This window comes from Lactuca saligna, chromosome 4 (assembly GCF_052625555.1).
Source record: "Lactuca saligna cultivar CGN05327 chromosome 4, ASM5262555v1, whole genome shotgun sequence".
Taxonomy (NCBI): domain Eukaryota; kingdom Viridiplantae; phylum Streptophyta; class Magnoliopsida; order Asterales; family Asteraceae; genus Lactuca; species Lactuca saligna.
The window spans coordinates 28,875,178-28,898,023 of record NC_136420.1 but is presented as its reverse complement, the minus strand read 5'-3'; the positions used below and the strand labels follow the sequence as shown (position 1 = coordinate 28,898,023).

Here is a 22,846-nt window from a genome sequence, read left to right as displayed (position 1 = left end):
ACCTGAAAATAGAAAGGTCGGAACCTGAAATATGTCCAAAGTTGTATGCTTAAGGGTAGAAAAAGCAGCAACAACTATTGAGGTGAGAGGTTAGGGTTAATGGATGGTTGATCAATCATTGCAGAACACGGTAGTCAATGCTTACCGGTGGTCATCATCGATTGCCATGACTCCGAAGACAGTAAGGAATTTAGAAGCAGGATCATTTTTGTTAATCCATTCCCAAGACGAAGATCCATTTAATTTCTCCTTCGTGCTCTGCTCGAGATACTCCTTGTGATGTTCCGCTTTCTTGTACTCGACAAATCTTACTATGTAGTTTCTCCGAGCTAGTGTCCCTTCTTGTTCTTGTGATTTTAGTGATATTTTGGGGGGTTAGGGTTTTGTTTTGAGGGGGTTTACTGAAGCGAAAAAGGGAAATTGATAGAATGAGGACAACGATAGAGACATTGAAAATGGAGGTTTTCAATCACAGTGAAATCGTCTTCATCATTATGTCGCCGACGTTCAAAGCAGGTATATGGAAGGGTTGGGGAAGGATCGTATGGTGTTGACGGCTCAATTAGGGTTTAAAGGTTTGAATATGTAAGTGAGAAAGAAAGAGGAGGCAGAGAGAGAGAGAGAGAGAGAGAGAGAGAGAGAGAGAGAGAGAGAGAGAGAGAGAGAGAGAGAGAGAAAGAGAGAGAGAGAGAGAGAGAGAGATTCCAACAACTTAACAAAAATATGTTAACATTTAATGACCATATTACCCTTTAGTCTATTTAAAATTTACAATCTCATCCCATTACTTTTAGAAATTTACAATTTTATATCAAGACTTTTAGAAATTATATTAGCCTTAGATCGTAATATTTGAATAGCTCAGATTTGTTCTCGCGTTCTTAATCTTTTTGTTGTTATCATTTGATCCTACTCCTATATATATATATATATATATATATATATATATATATATATATATATATATATATATATATATATATATATATATATATATATATATATATATATATAATTTCTGGTTAATTTACTAAAGTGTATTGCGATTTCCTCGTTAGCATGTAAAAATTAAATGGAAAATACGTTCAACTCTTCCAACAACTAAATGTTTAATGTTGTCGCTATATATAGGTATTTAAGTAATTTTTTCATAATATTAATTTAACAAATTTTATGTTTAAAGCGAGCGGATTCTAAGACGAGATGTCTGGAGAGGCCGATCTATAGACGACATTCTAAAATGATAGTGCGAAACTTTTAGCAACCACTTGTCATCAACTCATCATTGATATCTAAGCGTTGACTTGTTTACCTTCAGAGACGACATTAATGTTGTGGTTGCACTAGGGTTGATTTTTTGTAGTGTTATATTATACAAAACATTACTTTTGAAATAAGGATAAGATTCAAATACAAACTTTCAAATTATTGAGAACAAATCCAAACCACACAAGCTAACACAACATAGTTGTTTGCAACGTCAATTTAGGAGGAATTAATAACAGTAGTTTTTCCAAATTAAAACATCAATTGAACACAATCCCAGTGAATTATGTAACTTGTGTTAAAGCTTGAGATAATCAACGTTCATTGGCTTCAACACGTCACCAGCATCTTCCTGGATGTAGTTTATCTGTTTCAGTGGCAAATGCATGTAAACAACCCAATCCTCGTCGTTGACTGGTCCAGGCATTATCATCACGAAAAAGTCTGTCCTTTCAGACGGTATATGGCATGATCCAAAAGCCACCTTACCCCACCCGAAATCTATTTCGTCCATCGTGTGAAACCTTTGTCCTGCTGACACCATCATCGACATCTCTTCACCAGCAAATGCCTTTGATATCAGTGGTTGTGGTCGTTTATCTGCCACCCAATCTATCAGCTCCAGGAAATGCTCTTTGTTAGTTGCAGTCTGCAAGAACTCATGAACCTCCGAAGCAACATCGGCCAAAGACATCCCCCTTAACTCCTAACTTGTCAAAAAAACCGAGTCAGAATTACAATATATAATAATCTTCATAACTTAGTTGTAAAAGAATCATTGTAGTTGATAAAATTCAAAACGAAAATGGTTTGCAATTTATAGATTTTTACGATTAAGAAATCAAGAACAAAAAGATTAATCCCTAGTGGTGACACATGTTTAATTTTATTACCTGTGCTTTTTTCGATCCATACGGCATTGATAAAACATTACCAAAGTAAGAAGCCATCAGTTTTTCTTTCTCTTCTCCACCCCCCTCACTCAGCCTTCTCCTTCCATCGACTGGAACAGCCATGTTACACACTGCGTTGTGCTTCCCGGAGTCTTCCATGCTCAGTGCAAATTTCTTCCACAAGAAGGAGGTAAATGCCTCTACCTTTGACCTCATGCACCCATTTTCACTTGCCAACAGTTGTAACCTTTTAATTTGCTCACTTTCAACGTAGTATATGCGATTAACGAGTAAATGGTCTCCATCATCGTCATTTTGGTCATTTACAGTCTTGGATGGGGGTAAAAAGGGTGCAAACACATTGTTAATAGATGACGAATAAATGGGTGGACACCTCGGATTGAGATATGTTCTTTCAAGTGAGGGAAACATAGACGGAGTTCCGGTACGAGTTATGTCTGCCCATGATGAGATAAACATGTCAGCCGAGTACCCATCCACTATCCTATGGTCAAAAATGCACCCTATCACTATGCCTCCACATGTTAACTCAGTAACCTGTAATAAAGATTTAGGCAATGCTGTTAGAATCTAGTTTGTATTAAAACAATATTTTACAAGCCAATCTGAAAAAGGAAACACAACAGAGTTATTAATTTAAATGGTTAAATATATAAGACTACATAATCATGTACTCTACAAGTTAACTGAAGATCGAAATGTTTTCCACATTTTCTTATAAGATAATAATACACAAAAGGATCTAAAGCAACAACACTAAAAAAAGTATTGAATCAAATTCCTAGTCAGAAAATCCATTACCTACCGAACTTTGATTTAAAAAGTCCGATAAAAGGACGTGAGTAATTATTACCAACATCCTCAACAATTTAGGCTATCTAGTATGGGAGAGGAAAGCACGTGTGCCATCCGACGTGTCACCTCTACTCACGTGAGAACACCACCCCCAATGAGCTTAGGTGTGTTGTCATGTGACAATCTACGTGCAAAGATAACTAATGAGCAAGTAGCTTTGCAAACGACCGATGAGATTCTGTTAAATGTGACTCAAGCATTTGGAGCGCTCTCATGGAGCATTTAGAGCATTCTAATTGAGCATCAATGGAGCATTTGGAGCAATTAGATCTCAATGGAGCACTTGAGGTTCATGGATCAAGTGACAAAGGAACGGATCATCTAAGATGGATTTGGATTATCTAATAAAGGAACGGATCATCTAAGATGGATTTGGATTATCTAATAAAGGAACGGACCAATTGACAAATGAACAAATCTTCCAAAAGGGGATTTGGAGCAACTTGGAGTGGTTTGGAGCAAATTGGAGTGGCTTGGAGCAACTAGGAACAACTTGGAGCACTTGGAGCAACATGGAACAACATGGAACATCATGTTGCGCCATATAGAAGAAAGTTGCGCCATCCTTGGAGATGTTCCAAATGATATCATGATGTGCCATCATGTCTGAAGTTGCGCCAAAGTGATGTTGATCCAAGGAGATGTTGAGCCATGAGATGATGTTGCTCCATCAACAAGGGAAGTTGCGTTATGAGGAGATGTTGTGCCATCATGGACCATCTTGGTACATGATGCATCATCTTGATTCCTTTGTTGTTCCATATTGATCCATGTATGCTTAGAAGATGATTGCGCAAAAAATCCACCATGTTGTTCCACCGTGATGGATGTTGGGCCATTAGTGATCATAATGCTCCACCTCTACAGCATGTTGCTCCACTATGGTCAAGATGGTCCATCATGTGTGTTACTGATGCTCATGGGTTGTATGACATGAAAAAATGTACTAGAAGATGTTGCATGGCGGATTGTGATTGGTTGACACCATTCATGGGTGTAACACCTATTATGGTAAATTCGTAGCCATTTATTTTCTTGTATTTCGACTTATGACCCTAGTACGTTGGGCATACATAAGGTACGTCAGGTGTAATTTGACGAGTGCATGAGATGGGTAGCCCCTTGTTACGATCAGGGGCGGAACATGACCGATAAGATTAGGGGGGCCGGAAAAAAAAGCATATGAACGAGTTTAATTTGTTCAAAATTATGAAATGTTGTTAAATGGATCTATCAAAATGGAACTCTTACATATTTCTAGTTTTATCTAAACAATTTATCGGTGTTTTTTCACAATTTTGAGGGACTTGTCTTTTTTTAAGAAAGTCATTTGTTTTATCATGTTCAACTGATACAAAATGAAATATGATTAACAACTATACTTTAACAAAAAAAAAAGCTATTTTTCATTAAAGTATAAGTTAAAAAATAAAATAAAATAACAAACTAATGCTTAATGAATGGATCATACTGTCTCGTAATAAGTATTTTAATCTTGTTTATTTGATTGATATTGTTTTAATTTTACTATACAAATCATTTTAAATGTCTTTGTATCAGATGTCAAGACTAGAGTGAGAAACTAATTAAAAATAAAGCTTTTTAATGAGACTACTATTTTCGTTTTTGAAGTGTTGAATTGATGTCTTACACTTTTGCCTTTTAGCCTGGCTCATTTAGCCTAGCTCATTTTAGGTTTTACTTTTATTTATCAAGTTATTATAGGAGATAGCAAAAGAAAGAAATATACATAGAGAGCTAAATAAAACTTATTAAAACTTACGGCTTACTCCAACGAGGATGATAGTGAGAGTGCAACCAGCAAACCTCACGGAGATTAGAGGTAAGAAGCCGACCGCCGAACAGCCGGAGAGGAGGGAGAGAGCGAGCGTGGAGAATGAGATAAATCCGATGATGATGGATCTGAGGAGGAGGTGAGCCGTTTGGCGGTGACGTTTTTCTTGTGTGAAGTTTTATGACTATTTTTTGGGTGCCATATTATATTTTTGTGGCTTATCTATTCTCTCTACTCTCAAACATCGAGTTAAAAAAAGTTGTAAATTAAGATAGATTTTTGATATTTTTGTAGAATTTAGTGATATAGTTTCCTAGTTTATTTCATTTTCTAATCAAAGAAGGGTCGTTTGATATTTTTTTGTGATTTTCTGATCATTTTGTTAATTTTCTAATGTTTTTGTTAATTGACAATTTAGTTTCTTAGTTAATCACATATATTAGTGATTATCTTATAAATATATTACATACTTATAACATATATATAAATATATTAGCAATCTTAAAACCGGGGAGGCCATGGCCCCCTTGGCCCCCAACAAGGATCTGCCACTGGTTACGATGGGCATAACCATTTATACGTTGGGCATACATTAGTCAGGGGCAAACCCTAATTTTTAGGGTTTGCACCCTTTTTAAACACCTTATTTCCCTCACACTTTCACCTTATCAACCTCTATTGCCTCTTTTGAGTTATATCCCGAAACCCTAACCCATTTCTCAAGAAATTAACCATTGTATGTGTTTTGGTGTGTGTGTGTGTGTGTTGCACTTTGAAGAAGAAGCCTTGTTGAGGAGTATTAATCAAGTGGAAGCATGTAGATCCAGAGGTTATTCACTCTTTTCCAACTTATTTTATTGGAGGTATAAATCTTATATCTTGATGACTCTATGTGTTAGATGTGGTCTTGGTCTTGTTTTGAAACATATTATGGTCCCTTGAGTCATCCTTGTGAGTATGAGCTACTCAAAGAGCTTAGAATGTTAGATTCTAACATTACTGATGTTGTTAGTGCATAAAAATGTCATCTTGATGTGTTATGATGAACCATGAAAAGGTTGGTGTTCATTACATGTGGGATAAAGTGTTTAAGTTGGGTTTTGGAACTTATTAAGCCATGCAAAAGCATATAGATTGCAGCTTTATAGATTAATATGTTTTATTGGACTTAGATATGAAGTTGGACGATGAGTCTTAAAGCATTAAGACCTTAATAGAAAGATTGGGTCATTGATGCAAACATCGGGTGTAAGTCTGTGTACGTTGCATGTACTGCGTCTTGGCCCCGTAAGCTTACCTTTTTTAATTTGTAGTACACGGGGCATATGAAATAGTACATTACTCGTGCTCTCTCAGAACACCCATTTTGGGCTTTTTGTTTTTGGGCTACCTTGGGCTCTAGGGTTTTGGCCCTTGGTGGCCATGAGTCCTTCTGAGTTGGGCCTTTACAAATTAGACCCATATAAGCCCTTGGGTATCTTTTGGACTTTGTGCTAGTTTGGGTTTGAACCGCTATATGTTAGGCCTAATAAGAGAAGGGTAATACAGTCTTTTACCCTTAGGAGGCGGTATTAAGGATTTGGACTCCTAGTTTGAGTTAATGACCTAATTTCTAATTAGGGTTATATTATTTGTGATTTAGTGTAGGGATTTTCGATTCAGTAGCCCGAGTGTGATTTTATTATCTTTAGACCGAGGTGAGTTCCTTCACTATACTCATGGTTCGAAAGCACTAATGTCGTCCCATTAGATTATGTTTATAGGATGATGTTTGTCTTTGTGACACTTACTATTATGCTTGTATGTTCTTTTTGTCTTTTTGAATCTTGCTAATATGAATGTATGCTAGTTGTATGGGGTGAAATAAACATGATACTGGTTGAAAGAGATCGAAGGGGATGAAATATACCTAGTATCGATTAAAAGAGACCGAAGAGGGTGAAATAGACCATCTACTAGTTGAAAGAGACCGAAGGAGGTGAAATATACCCAATATCGGTTGAAGGAGTCTGAAGGGGGTGAAATAGACCCAGTTATGTATGTATGATATGGGGTATTTTAAGGAAGCTCACTTAAATTTGTGCTTATGGTTTTTAGTTTATGTTTCAGCTACTTCCATCTTGAAAGGGAAGGTCCTGACCTGATCGTACCACATATGCCCATGTTTTTCCTCATTTTGTGATTTTATGATTTTGTACTCTAATGACTTTTCACTATGTCATACTTTTTCCTTAGAATTTGCATACAACAACAACTACCATTCTAGTATTGGTAGACCTCCTTTTGATTTGATTTACAAAAGGAAGTGTTGAACGTTCATATGTTGGGGAGAAATTGGCCAGGTAGTTATAGGGATCACTAATGTTGTGATCAAAACCACCAAACTCATCCAACTAGTATGCGAAAGGTTAAAGAGTGCCCAGAGTCGGCAGAAGAGTTATACAGATCAACAGAAATCGAATCTTGAGTTCCTAGTAGGAGACCTAATATTACTTAAGGTTTCACCTTAGAAAGGTGATATTAGGTTCCGGAAGAGGGGCAAGCTAGGCCCTAGGTATATGGGACCCTTGCGAATCATTTCTCGAGTAGACAAGGTTATCTATCGTTTGTGTCCACCAGAAGAGTTAAATCAGATCCATAACACCTTCCACATCTCCTAATTAAGAAAGTGCACTATAGGTGAATCCACAACTATATTATTGGAAGACATTCACGTAGACGAGCGTCTGAGCTACGTGGAGAAGCCGGTGGCGATCTTGGATAAGAAGATAAAGACCTTGCACAATATGGTAATCAACTTAGTAAAGGTTCAGTGGCAACACCGAAAAGGATTAGAATGGACATGGGAGCCAGAAGAAGAGATGACGAGCAACTACCCAGAGTTATTTAGTTAGATTTTGAGGAAAAAATCCTTATAAGTGGAGGTGTTTTGTAACACCCCCATTTTATCGTTTCTGTATATATTCACGAATAATAGAAATTTGAATTTTAGATATATAACTCGTTAGCCTTAGTAATATAAACAAAACTCATAGTTCTCGTTACATATATACAAAACGTCCAAATCTGACTTCAAGAAAGGAAGTTATGATTTTCTAAGTTTCAGCGCAGTAGTGTGCGCACATATATCAACTTTCAGAAAGGTAGATTGTTAGGCACAATAATCTAAATGATAATTGAATATCTCATTCAAAGGAGTATGTCGATGTAAAGAACATCAAGAATGGAGTCTGTATATAGGAGGTTTGCTTTCTGTAGTGATCTCAAACAAGCTAAGCCTATCAAAAATATAAATCCTTTATAGATTGAGAATTAGCTGTTGAAGTCTAAAGGAAAGTTGTAGATCTCGTCAAGAGCTTTCTGGAAATATAAATAACGTCGAAAATGGAGCTTGTACGAAGAAGTTATGCCATTTTAAAAATCTAGAAAATTAGGTGCAAGCAATGCGTGATAATGACATGGTGGCACCAGAGGGCGCCATGTGGCAAGCCGACTCTTCTTTTCCACCAAGAGGCGCGATTATGTGGCACAACACGGGTGTGAAGCGTCGCACCATGATATTCTGACACGTGTCACCTTATAGAACGGTGTGACGTTGGCTAACTGGTGAGCGATATGTGGATGGCAAGCACTGGAGCCAGCACGGCACACCTCCTGCTACAGTATATGTATCCCTCATTTTCACTTCATTTACTCAATGATTCATCCAATCTCCCTCCAGCCTTCATTGAGTCTGACTTTTGGGCTTTTCATGAGAGTGTTTAGTAAAGTTTTGAGGGTTCGAGGTGTTCAGAAAGTAGAACTTTTGGTCTCAGAGTACGGTCCGCTTAATCTCCCGATTTTCACTTTAATCTCGATAAGTTAAGCTACACTCTCCCATTTTAGTGTAACTTATATTTGTAGTCACACGTCGTTGTTATGGACCTATAAATAAGATTAATCGGTAATTGCAAGTCAAAATGTTGATTAATCTACTTACGTGGGAGGTTTCTAGAATGGTCACGTTGGCTTAGTTATTGGATTTCAGAAAAGTTATATGCCAAAATGATCCTACATCTCAACTATCCTGCCTGACTGACCCCGTTTAATAGAGTTATCAGTATTCCTTAGGATTAGTTATAGATCTAGACTTATATACCAGACTCTCTTAGAATCTTATAAGTTACAATACTATAGGTTAATACTCAATATGCTCGTTGCATGTCAATAGGATCCTCTAATTAGTTATCGATCTTTGAAGTATATGTTCAAGTGAGTTCTTCTCACTACATTGTATACTCCAGTATGTATCCTCTACCTGTTAGGATATAGGTACCCTACACTAGGATAGTTAGTTGCCAGTTATATCGAATGTTGCTATATGTATGTTGATATGTGTGTGGAGTTGAGGGCAGACCAGCCCTATGCTGAAGGCTAATAAACTCCGACAGACTGGCTATATGCTAATAAATCGTAAGCATGGATTGAGTACCTCACATACACTAACTAACTGAAACCAAACATAATTGCTTAAAAACCGAACCGAACTGAATTGTATGAAGAAAATAACTACGACTTGGTTCATGGGTAACCGTTAAATGTAAAAATTCAGAATCAATAGAAAACTAAATATAAACTAATTGTACATTAAAACTAGCGAGTAAAGTAAACGTGACGTTCGATTTGTCGATTATGCATTTTGTGTGGGTCATTAGGCCCTATCATATTTACCGGCTATCTATCAATTTTAAATTTTTTGAAAAGTTGATAAGGTCTCTCTCTCTCTCTCTCTCTATATATATATATATATATATATATATATATATATATATATATATATATATATATATATATATATATATAGAGAGAGAGAGAGAGAGAAAAAAGAGAGAGAGTTAGGTTAATTTGTAAACATTTATCTATTGTGTGCATGTATAACTAATTTTAGACCAATCAATATATAGTGACATTATAGAAAATTAATTAAATACTCGAACTAATAAGTCTATATTGATGGAATGAAACCTCGTGTATGTTTCTTGCTCTTTATCTCTATCATTAATCTCTATCATCTTCACAACCATTTTGTATCTCGCTTTGCTCATCACTATTGTACAGAATCCAGATCAAAGACTATTACTATCATCCCTCTTCTTTTTCCCACAAATCATTAATCGTTGGCGTTAAGTGTATATTTCAAGCTACACATCTTCTATAAGGGGGCAGACCGAAGAAGACGAGACCGGTGGAGATTCCTTCAGTGGTAAAAAAATACTTTATACATCCATACAGTCTCGATTAATGGTCGTTCTTGTTTATGAGAGTTTCCCCCAACTTAAAAGGTCGTCGATTTTTATGCTCCAACCTCCAAAGTTTATATCTCTCAAAACGCCCCTGTCTGACTAGTTTTCTCAAATTTTGTTATGCACATTTATTGTGGAGTAAGTTTTCTTGTTCTCTTCTAGGTGCAATTCTAGTTAGGTTTAATTCCATTTATGGTTTAATGTTTTTGTTGTTTAACAAAATTTGAGGTTTAATTCAATTGTGGGTTTAACGCTTTTGTCGTTTAATTTGATTTAGGGCTCAACTTTTTGTTGTTTAATGAGGAGGCATATGGTGTTATGATACAGAGGATAGTAAGATACATAACTGAAGGCCCGTGTCTACTTAACTGGGGAACGAATCTATACTTTTGCATATACTATATATGAGGTTGGTGGCATTTGCTTTTGACTTGGTTATTGTGTTCCTTGGTCATGATATGGTTATTTAAAGTGTCGATGGAATGAGAATGACTTTTCTAATAAACCGCAGAATAAGATATGTTCCAATTCAATAAAAGCTCTCAAAAAATTCATCAAAAAATTCCTCCAATGACTAATCATTCTATCGCTAATGTTATGTAACATGTATTTTGTGCTTCCTTCTATTAAAAAAAATTATTCTTTCTCATATGTTTACTTCATTGTTACATATGAATCAATGGAACACGTTTGTTTAATAAAATGGCTAAATAAAATCCATTTTTATTTTTCAAGTTTGAAAATCTTATTACTTAGGCATATTACTTTGCCATCATGAATGATTTATGATGTGTTAAAACAATTCAATATGTTATATTTTTATTGCAGGAATGGAACAAAGATACTTTATGCTAACAAGTTATGAACAAAGATAACTTCTACCAACAAGTTATGAATCTTTACCAAGTTATGAATTGTACCATCTAAATGATCAAAAACTTCACTTTATGTCACACACTACAAGAACAATACAACATATGCATGTTTGTATTAACAATGTTATGTTATTCTTTAAGAATTTATTTTATTTCTTTCATGTATTATTCTTAAGAATGTATTTTATTTTTTTCAAAAATATTATTCTACAAGAATTTTAGTTATCTAATAATATATAATTCCTTATTCTTTATGAATGTCATTTATTTTTTCAAGATTGTAACTATTATTCTTTAAAAATATCATATATGAACTAGTACTTATGACATTCTTCAAGAATAAGAATCATAAGAATGAAGACGATCAAAGCAATTTTCAATAAAACTTATTGTTCAAGAATGAAAATGATTTAGAATGGAAATCGAATTATATTCCTGGAACATCCAACGCAATTCCAAAAAAAATATTTTTTTTTAGAAAAAATGAGAAAGATAAGAATAGAAATTAAATTCTACAAACGTATAAAAAAATTAAATTGTATTTCTAAAATTTGTTTATTATTAATTAATTTTAGAGTAAATTACTGAAATCGTCCCTATGGTTTGGTCTAAATTACACGTTTGGTCCCTAATTTTTTTTTTTCACTCGGATCGTCCCTATGGTTTGATTTTGTTGTGTTTTTCGTCCAGATGGTTTGGTCCAAACTGCAGCATTTGGTCCCTAACTTTATGTATGTAAGGGACGAAAAACGCAACAAAATCAAACCACATGGAGAATCTGAGTGCAAAAAAAAAAAAAAAAAAAAAAAAAAAAAAAAAAAAAAAAAAAAAAAAAAAGTTAGAGACTAAACATGTAATTTTTACTAAACCATAGGGATGATTTCAGTAATTTACTCTTAATTTTATTTAGTTTCCAAAAATACATGTAATTGTCATTCCTCTCTCTTAATAAAATGTCATATTTGTCTTTACCATGTATCCTAAGATCATATCCCTTCATTTATTTTAATCTAATGGCTTGGTCACAAATTCACATAATACTTGTGATTCACATTTGATCCTAACTCTTTCTCTCTCTTTCTTTCTCTCTCTCTCTCTCTCTCTCTCTCTCTATATATATATATATATATATATATATATATATATATATATATATATATATATATATATATATATATAAGAGAGAGAGAGAGAGAGAGACAGAAAGAAAGAGAGATCTTATAGAGGATGTTATTCAAATGAATATGATTGAAAATAAGTCATATATCTTGAATAATATTCATTGGAATCCCTCAAACCCTTCACCTTATGCTAGTTAATGATTATTTTATTGAAATTGTTTTGTGTATATAAGAAACATTTTTTTTTAAAGTTTTCATTATCTATATTGCATGAAAATGAAGTAGCTTGAAATATGTTTGTTTTTTTTATTGGTTAAATTCCATTTAAAGTTTATTGTCTATATAAGCCAACCGAAAAGATTTTATATTTAGAGATAATAAATAATTGTGTTAAGGTTGTATATTATTGACAAAAAAAAAAGTGTTGTCAATTTTAATATGTTATTTGGTGAAAGTGTGTTGTCAGTTATAGGTGAAGGTTGTATATTTAAAGATAAAAGAAAAGTGTTGTAGATTTTGATGTTTTTGAATTGTGGTAAGAAGATAAATACGTTTGAGGTCTGTTTTTGAAAGAAAAATGAGATATAGTGTTTCTTTTAATGGGTTATGTTAATATTGATGAAATAAAAGGCACAACATGGAAAAAATATATAAATTTTATATGTTTGAATTGTTTGTCAAAAAAGAAATAAGGTAACAAGTACAAAATTTTGCAATAAAAAACTATTTTTTATTGTTATTCTTTATATTGATGATCAAAAATTATGTTGTTATGAAACGAACAATATGTTTACTACATTATTAGTTGGTGTAAATTAATTCAAAATGTGATTATTATAATACATTTAAAACATTAGAATTGTGGTTTAAAAAGTTTCCACATACTTAAGCTATTTCAAAAAGGTGATAAAGAATATATTCCAAGTCACCATACAAGAAAATCACACAATCATTCAACACATCAGTTAGCAAAACTAGGGTTTATATTATTTCTTGAAACGATTACACAAAGACTCAATTTCACCCTGTACTACGCCTCTAGTAGGCTACACTTCCTGATACATACTTTATATATTGATATGAAGTCTTCATCCTTAAATCCTCGCTTTGTTTTCTGCTTCATCGTGGATCATGTGAAATGCCCATGGCTTTGGTGGTACATTTGGCCTTGTAGCCTCTTCTCTTCTTGGGCAATTTTTCTTGAAGTGCCCTTCTTCGCCACACTTAAAGCAGGCTTCTCCTTTGGTTGGGCATTTGCTGGTGTAATGACCAATCTTCCCGCATTTGAAGCAGGTCATTTCTTTAGAGCATTCCCCAATGTGCTTCCTTTTGCACTTGTCACACCATTGTGCTCCTCCTTCGAGCTTCTTCAAATAAGACTTTGAAAATTTTCTCTTCTCATCGGACCTTAAAGACCCTTCAATCTTTCTTTTCTTGCCCACCTCAATTCTCTCCAGACCCCTTTCCTTTAACTGGGTCTCCACATTTTTAGCTGCTCAAACTGCTGTCTTCCAAGTAGTTGCCATCTTGACCGTTGGGCCAAAATCGGCAGGCAGTCCATTTGCAAACCTCTCAATTTTTGAGAGTTCAGTTGGCACTAAGTATGGAAATAACTTCATGTTTTCGGTAAATGCAGTAGCATAATCATCAATGCTCAATTTACCTATCTTCAGGTTCTGGAATTCATTGTTCAGATCAATCAGATATATCTTTGAGCAGTACTGCATCTTTAACTACTCCAGGAATGTTTCCCAAGACATCCTTAGTGCTTCCCCTCGGGGCATCGTATCTGCCAGTAACTTCCACCAACTCAAGACTCTAGTATTCAGTTGTCTAACTGCAAAAGACAGTCTTATGTTTGTTGCTACAGTAGTAACTTTCAAACACCATCTCCATTTCGGAGATCCAGTCCATAATATCTACAAGCTTTAGGCTCCCATAAAGACTTGGCGGTTTGGCGCACAATAAATTCTTATACATACGCCCATCCCTGTTTATTTCCTTTTTCGGGTCATTCCTTTCTGCCGCTGGGGGTTCTGCTTGTCCAACAGCCCCACTGTAGTTACCTCCTTCCGAATGCCCTCCATTCACTTTAGGCTCTTCCACTTAAAGTGACACTTCCTCATGATTCTATTGGAGTAATCGCCTTGCCTCCTCCATTTTGCAATCCAACATCATCTGCATCATCGCTTGCACCCCAACCATCGTCATTGGCTCTGCTGCTGCTGCTACAACAGGTGCTTGCTTAATCACTAGTGGTTGAGGCTCTTGATTCTTGTTTTCATTTGCGTTTCTAACTCCGCTTCTTGTTCTTGCCATTTCGATCTATACACCGAATAAGGTGAAATTAGATCCTCCTTCGCGATAGATATTACGATCTTCCATATCACTCTAAAACGTTTACATGTTAGTTCTATACCGTAGTCGTACACTTAGAATCCTAAACACATAAGGTTTCAAGACCCGGTCGGCAACATACCATAGATCCGAACAAATAATATCATATATGACAAACATATAACATTTAGCACATAAAAGCAGTTTAGGCAATTTTCCTAAAATATACTAGTGCTCGTGTCTAAAATATGGTAGACACTCATCTCACAATCATTGCTTAGCATTCTAAGTTTAAGTCTAGAAATCCTACAAATTCCTAGTTCGCTTAAACTAATGCTCTGATACCAACTGTGACATCCCCCATTTCACGGCCAGAAAAGACCGATTTGTTTATGCTTTGTTTTAAAAATCAGAGTAATCTTTCAAAGAAAACGGGTGCGGAAAATATGATAAGAATTTATCAAAACATTTCTTAAAGAAATGTATTTTCATTATATAACAAAATTCCGGGATGTCATGTTCCGATACAGACACATAAGCATAAACAGAACATACATTCATTTACACTAGTGATTTACATCTCCTTTAATCTCTCAGTGAAATATGTCTTCGTATTGATACCTGTGATACAAAGAAAATTGAGTGGGTCAGGCTTGGGAGCCTGGTGAGCATATAAGGTTTTCATCCTACAATGTTATATCATATATTTATATAAACAGAACATTCAAACTTGTACGATTTCACCATATAAAGGCAACTCTTATCCCATCCATCGATCCTCACAACGACACGATCTAAACTCTCGTATCTAAAATTTTCCTCTTTACCTGATCCCTACTCACGGATCTAAAACTATCCTCTTCACCTGATCCATACTCACGGATCTAAAACTAATCTTTTCACCTGATCCATACTCACGGATCTAAACTAACCTTTTCCCCTGATTCATACTCACGGATCTAAACCTACTTGATCCAAACTCACGGATCTAAAGCTACCTGATCCATACTCACGAATCTAAAACTAACATCCTAATCTGATCTATACTCTCGGATCAATAATTGTACCCAATCCATACTCCCGGAATAGGGACAATTAACTATACTTTAATCCTGATCTGATCCATACTCCCGGATCAATAACTGTGCCCAATCCATACTCCCGGACTAGGGACAATTAACTTAGTCTTAATCCATACTCCCGGACTAATAACAAGTTTTATCTCTTTACCTGATCCATACTCCCGGATCTAAAACTAACCTCTTGGTCTAATCCATACTCACGGATCTAAAACTAGCCTCTTGATCTGATCCCTACTCATGGATCTAAAACTAACCTCTTGATCTCATTATCCAACTCATCCTTTTATCACACACCAACTATCTCATCTACCCATGTTCTAGCCAACATATTTGTAGATATAACATACATATACAGTTTAACTCATTTAAAAACTATATAAAACATTCATTCCACACTCATCTCAAATAAACAACAATATATAAACACATAGCACGTATTTCATAACAAATACTTCATATTTATGTGTTAGAAGAAAGTAACTACACACTCACTTGATCAGAAGATGATTGGACAACACTACGGCTCTTGAAATAATCTTTTGCGACGAAACCAGGATGTTTCCTCCAAAGCCGGGTTTCACGTGGGCAGAGCTTCGACTCGGAAACTTTACTTCTCGGGATCTTCAGGGCTTCGGTTCTTGCTTCGGGTCTCGGGAATGATACCGAGGCTTCGAAATATTTTTTGCACGAAAAACGAGGTAAAACGGGAGAGAGAGGAGAGGAATTGAGCAAGGTACTCGGCTGCCCTCGCACCCTTTATATAGGGGCTGATTCTTCGAATTACGCTGGGTGTAATTAAAGTTACGTTGGGTGTAGTTTGGATAAGGCTGCTGACTCCCCCCCCCCCCCTTCTCCCGCTTTCGGATAATATCGAAAGTTATAATTAAATTTAATATTTTAATTATTTAATAAACTTCACAAATTCATATTTTTTTCATACGAACTCCATTTTCGACATTCTTTATATTCACGCGTAGGTGAGACTAGGCTCTACAACTTTTGTTTAGACTTTGTCAACTAATTTTGAATTTATTCTTATTATATTATTTTAGTAGGCCGGGACATGAAAACTACGTTATAAATTCATAACTTCTTCATCCGACGTCCGTTTTCATCTGTCTTTTTCCCGTTGCACTACTATCAAGAAGATCTTCGATTCTCGTTTAGATTGTTTCGGTTAAAAACCGTTTGGTCTCAAATCGAGTATTCGGGCTGCATAGTCGAAACTTAGAAAAACCATATCTTCCTCATACGAAGTCAGATTCAGACGTTCTTTTTATGCACACTCATGGTTTAACGAACTCTATGACTTTCGTTTAGATCGCTAAGGCTAAATATCATTCTAACGTGAATTCACTTTTTACGTCATTCAACGTTGTGTCGGTTCTGTCGCGAAACTTCGACATGTCATAACTTCTTCGTTATAACTCGGATTTTGGCGTTCTTTTTATGTACGGAATCCTTGTAACATATATTATAACTTAGTTAAGATTATTCATTCTAAATAATCTTTCATCAAAAATTAATTTTTGACGCTCATCATCTCTAAATTGACTAGCCCTAATCTACGGGCGTTACAAATACTTTTAAGGTTTTTCTCACATAATATTTAGTGTATATATTATATGATTATCTTAGTCGTTTAATTTACTAAAGATAATTTTAATATATTAATCTTATTTCTTTAAGACTCATAAGAATCAATTAAATGTTATGAATAAAAAAACCTCGTTGGTTGTAGTGATTTCTTTATAGATAACATCTAATTAGAATTTGGAAAGTTTGAATATTAAAATAGAATTTCAATGCAATTAATAACTTTTTTATTACATCAATGTGGTTATATATATATATATATATATATATATATATATATATATATATATATATATATATATATATATATATATATATTACTCTTACCAACACTCACCTAAATAATCACTATTTATATAATAACCTAGACCTATATATAATTTGTCTTATATAAATAATACACATAGAATATGGACACGCATGATTAATTTTGAAACATGCACAACATCCAGGCATTTGCCTAGTACATATAGGTTGGAGATATGTGTATTGCACAGATTGGCAACTTAAAAAAATCAAACTACATTCTTAAAATATGAAAAAATACAATATTAAAATATGGCAAAATAGAAAAAAAAATATATATATATATGAATGAGTATGAAAGAATAATAAAGTAATATGATGAATATATATGAATATGGATTTTATAATCTCCATTTGTTTCTATCCAAAAGTTATACTTTTAATGTAGAACGGTAGTGTACTTTAATAAATGTATCAACAAAAAACCACATATACATGGAGAAATATTAAGAGTTCAAAAGTATAGTGTTAAAATAGTAAAATGTAGAGTAAATTACACGAATGGTCCCTATGGTTTAGGGTAATTTGCACGTTTGATCCTTAACTTATTTTTTTAACTCGGAAGGTCCAATTGTTTGTTTTTGTTATGCGTTTGGTCCCTGTCTTGCCTAAAAATACTATTTTGCCCATGATTTTTTAATTTATTTAAATAAAAACACCTCAACCCTACCCCTCACCTTACCTTACCTACGACACCATTTTTTCTCTATTTAAATAATAGTTTTTTTTAGGCAAGAGAGGGACCAAGCGCGTAACAAAAACAAATAGTAAGGAAGAAGCGTGTAACAAAAACAAACATTAAGGACTTTCCGAGTTAAAAAATAAGATAGGGACCAAACTTGCAAATTACCCTAAGCCATAGGGATCATTCGTGTAATTTACTCTAAAATGTAACATCCAGAATTTCAGGTATAGTTCTTTAACCTTGTGACTTTGTAGTTTTTGGATTTTTACCAACACCATGGCATGGTGGCATCCTCGCCACGATGTGGTGGTGGCTAGGGCTCAAAACCATAGATCTCGGGCCATGACCCTATTTAAAGGAAGTGATGACTAGAGTTTCATCCATCCTCATCCTCCATCATTTCCAAGTTCCTTGAAGCAAACCATAATACACTGTCTTCCATTTCTAAGTTCTTTGTTAGTATTCTTGGTTATTTAAAGGAAGGAAGGAAGGAAGAAGAGTAGTGGTGTAAATAGATCAGAAAGCTAACATCATTCTCCTTGTGTATATTTCTGGAATTTTGTAAGTCTATAAGTTGTTACCTTTTGTTCATTCTTCCTAGATCTAGATCTAAGCCTTGTAGCATGTTTCTTCCTATTTATGTTAGTTTAAATGGTTGGATCCAATAAAGTTGGCAACTTTATTGATTCATGAGGCCCAAAGGAGGTTCTATGCTCTATATCTAAAGTGTTATGTACTTTTGGTTTCAAACATGGGGTTTTGACCATATTTCTCCTTTTTAGACATAATTTAAGTGCATGACATGCATCAGAAGTACATGTCCATAAAGCAAGGATTTTTATGATGTTCATGAGTGTAATGAACATCAACTAGAATGTTTAAGTATTAGACTTAAGAGATTAAGGGCTGAATCCATTAGTTCAAATTACACGACGTGGTGATGGGACTCATCACGACTGTTTTGCCGTTTGACAGCCACGACATGGCCAACAGTTGGCATGATGTGGTGACCTCCTGATTTGACTTTGACCATTGACCATTAACTTTTAACCTTTTTGACTTTTAGTCAAAATGCTATTTTGGTTGGTAGACTAAGGCTTAAACTTCTATGATTCATTAGGTAGTGTATATTATTAGCTTCCCATCTTTGTGAGTTGTAATTTAGTCTACTCTGATTAGCAAGTTTAGTCTTCTTATTATACTATATAGAATGCTAGATTGTCTTTGTGACTCTTGTATGTATGTTTGGTGGGGCTCGTTATGTATGTTAGGTAGGGCCCCGTCATGTATGTTGGTTGCGATCTGTATTGGTATGTGGTATTTGGGGAGCTTTGTGCTTATAATTTGATGTTTAAAATATTTCAGTTACTTCTAGTAGCAAAGGGAATGACCCGACATGATTGCATTACATCCTGTAGAGATTCCATACTTTTGTTTATGATACTTTGATATTGTTTTTGAAACTATCTATGATACTTTGATTATCTTTACGGAGTGGAATTGGTGTTTTGGTTACTTTAAAATGAATTTTTTTTCTTAATAATTTTGGGACATTATATAAAAGTTTGGAAGTAGAATATTGAAATAAGTTTTTATTTGTTTATTTGTTTATTTTTTATTTTGTTTGTAAGTAGAATGGTTTATTACAATGTATAATGTATAATTAGGAAAAGATTCGATAGTTAACAACGAAGACTAAAGAACATATATTTTTCATATAATATTTAATCAATGTTACAAATATATAACTATATTCACTGTTTTAGAAAATAATATTCAAAATGAAAAAAAATCATAAATTTACAAATATATTTTTTGTATACAACATTTGATGTTCTATTAATAAGTTTGTGTTCTCTATCTAAAATTAAAAGTTTAAGTTCTCTATCTAAAATTAAAAGTTTAAGTTCTCTATTTTTAACTCTAGATGTTTCAACATAGAATTGCCCATGTGTGGAAACTAGTTGTTTAAAAAGCAAACTAGTTTTCGATGCGAAATGATTCGTACAAAACAGTTTTTATCCATACACAACATTTTATGTTTAATAGGGTTGTACAATACAACATTTTAAATCATAAATTGTTGTGTATGGAAAAAAATTGTTGTGTACAAATCAGCTCCCATTTTCGATAAACTCTATCATTATCTCTTATTTATTGTCATCGCAAAACATATATCAAATGAAAATATCATCTTTAAATACATAAATACATACTTATACAAAAGAAATATGATAATTTTTCGATTTATTAAGTATAATCTACTCTAATAAATGAATGTTTTTTTTTTGCCACATGTCACTTTCTCATTCATTTTGTCAAATGTCATTTTTTTGGTTATTTTGAATTAATTTTTTTCTACATGTCATTTTATGATTTTTATTTTATTTTATTAAATTTCATATAATATTTTAATATAGTAATTATAATAAATGTAGTAAGAAATAGATATCAATTTTATTAATGAACTTACCTTCTAATTTCAAAATTCACAAATTAAAGCTCATTAATTTCTTTTGTTTATTTATTTAAATTTAAAAATTTCAATTTTAATAATTCATTATTTTTCTTATAAATTTAAAGTTCTCAAATATTTTGACTTTTATATTTAATATTTTTTTTTTAAATTAATCGTCTCTAATAAATGAATGTATTTTTACCACATGTCACACTTTCATTCAATTTGCTAAATGTAATTTTTGGATTATTTTGAATTAATTTTTTTCCATATGTTATTTTATGAGTTTTCTTACTTTATTAAATTCCACATAATTTTTTTGTAATAATTACAATAAATTTAGTAATAAATGGATATCAATTTTATTAGTTAACTTACCTTCTAGTTCTAAATTACCAAATTAAAACTCATTAATTTATTTTGTTAATTTATTCTAATTATTTTTTTACATTAATAATATAAAAAACATTTCAATTTTAATAATTCATTAATTTTCTTATTTTCTTATAAATTTGAAGTTCTCAAATATTTATTTTTTTATATCTAACTTTTTTTTAAATTAACCCATGTAATACATGAGTCTCACAACTAGTGTATATAATACATAAGTACCACAACTATTATGAATCTCGCAACTAGTATATATAATACATAAGTATCACAACTATTAGATAATAGATTTTGAGCTCCTTAGTTATATGGATGTACATTAATTAAATTGATATACCCCCAAACTTTCCTAATACGAAGGGATTGTCTGATTTTCTCCACCTTATTATCATTTAAAGCATTTAATCAATTTGAATTTAAATAACCATTATAAACGAATAAGTGGAATTTGAATAACCTTTATATTTATGTAGTCAAATCTATTAAATAAATAATTTATTTTAATTGCATATATATATATATATATATATATATATATATATATATATATATATATATATATATATATATATATATATATATATATATATATATTGAATTTTATATATAACTTATGAAAATTAAAAGCTCATAAAAATTAAAACCTAAAATTATAAGTATTTCATAGTCATAGTTCAGTTTCTTAAGTATCCAAAAGTAAAGAATATTCATGATAAAAAAAAACATATAATTATAATTATGGTCACATTTTAATTTCTAGTTGCTATCTAAAAATAACAATAGTCATATGATAAATAAAAAAAATTGTAACTATACATATTTTATGGTTACAAATTAATTTCTTATATACGTCTAAAAGTAACAATATACATAGTGGAATTATTTGAACACATGTTCATTTCATTTCCAATATCGTTTGCATGGAGTTTCCGTTTTTTTTTTTTTATTAAAGCCACAAATATATGGTTAAAGAGTAAAGACTTTGGATAAAATAGTTCTTGACCAGGAAGTCGCTTGTTGGATTATTGTCTCTAATGTAGTACTATCATTTTATGTAATCAAACTCGTTCATGTGTCACCAACTGATGCATGAACCTTCCTATTAACCGTCTATAGACTTTCTTAACTTTGATTCGATAGTAAAACATTACCTGAATAGCTAACACTCCATGTGATTTCTTTGGCATTAGTCTACCCTCAATGATTTCATTAGGATTGTAAAAATTGAGTTCCTTGAGCTGCACGTCTGCAATAGCTGTGATAAAGTCAACGCCTTGATAGTTGCAGTGAATTTGATTCTCTCCGACGGCTTGATTCCATATGATATCGCCAGCGAGGGGGTAGTAGACTGCGAGAGATTGAGATAAGGAAGCTTTGAGGGTGCTTAATATGGTGGAGAAACTTTCATTAGATGTTTTCTTGAAGCAGAAGAAATACCCAATGTCAAACGGTGGGACAAGCAAGTCTAGATTTGTAAATGGTAACCAATGATCATTCCATGGTTCTTCTACACCCACAACTACATTATCAATCACCTCAACTGTGAAACGGATACCACTACTACTCATGAATGTAGAGTAAAAATGTAAGATGGAATGATGGACAGAGAAAGAGATATTGGACCAATGCATTAACAAGACAACAGAGAGTGTGTGTGTGTATATATATATATATATATATATATATATATATATATATATATATATATATATATATATATATATATATATATATATATATATATATATATAGAGAGAGAGAGAGAGAGAGAGAGAGAGAGAGAGAGAGAGAGAGAAAACATTATAAATGATCCATGTGGTTTCCCAAAATCTGAAGTTTAGTCTCAATGGTTTAAAAACCTCATAGATGGTCCATTTACTTTCA

The 22,846-nt window shown here is 33.1% G+C and overlaps 1 protein-coding gene across 1 annotated transcript; it reads right to left on the bottom strand.

Moving 5' to 3' along the window:
* Positions 1 to 1,403: 1,403 nt before the first annotated feature.
* LOC145038384 (coniferyl alcohol acyltransferase-like) lies at positions 1,404 to 22,601 on the bottom strand. The gene is made up of 3 exons (XM_078986767.1): positions 22,114 to 22,601; positions 2,160 to 2,717; positions 1,404 to 1,972 (listed from the first exon to the last, which is right to left on the bottom strand). Exons 1-3 carry the CDS (start codon positions 22,591 to 22,593, stop codon positions 1,565 to 1,567), a joined length of 1,446 nt encoding a protein of 481 aa, XP_078842893.1. The 5' UTR covers positions 22,594 to 22,601; the 3' UTR covers positions 1,404 to 1,564.
* Between the last annotated feature and the right edge of the window lie 245 nt (positions 22,602 to 22,846).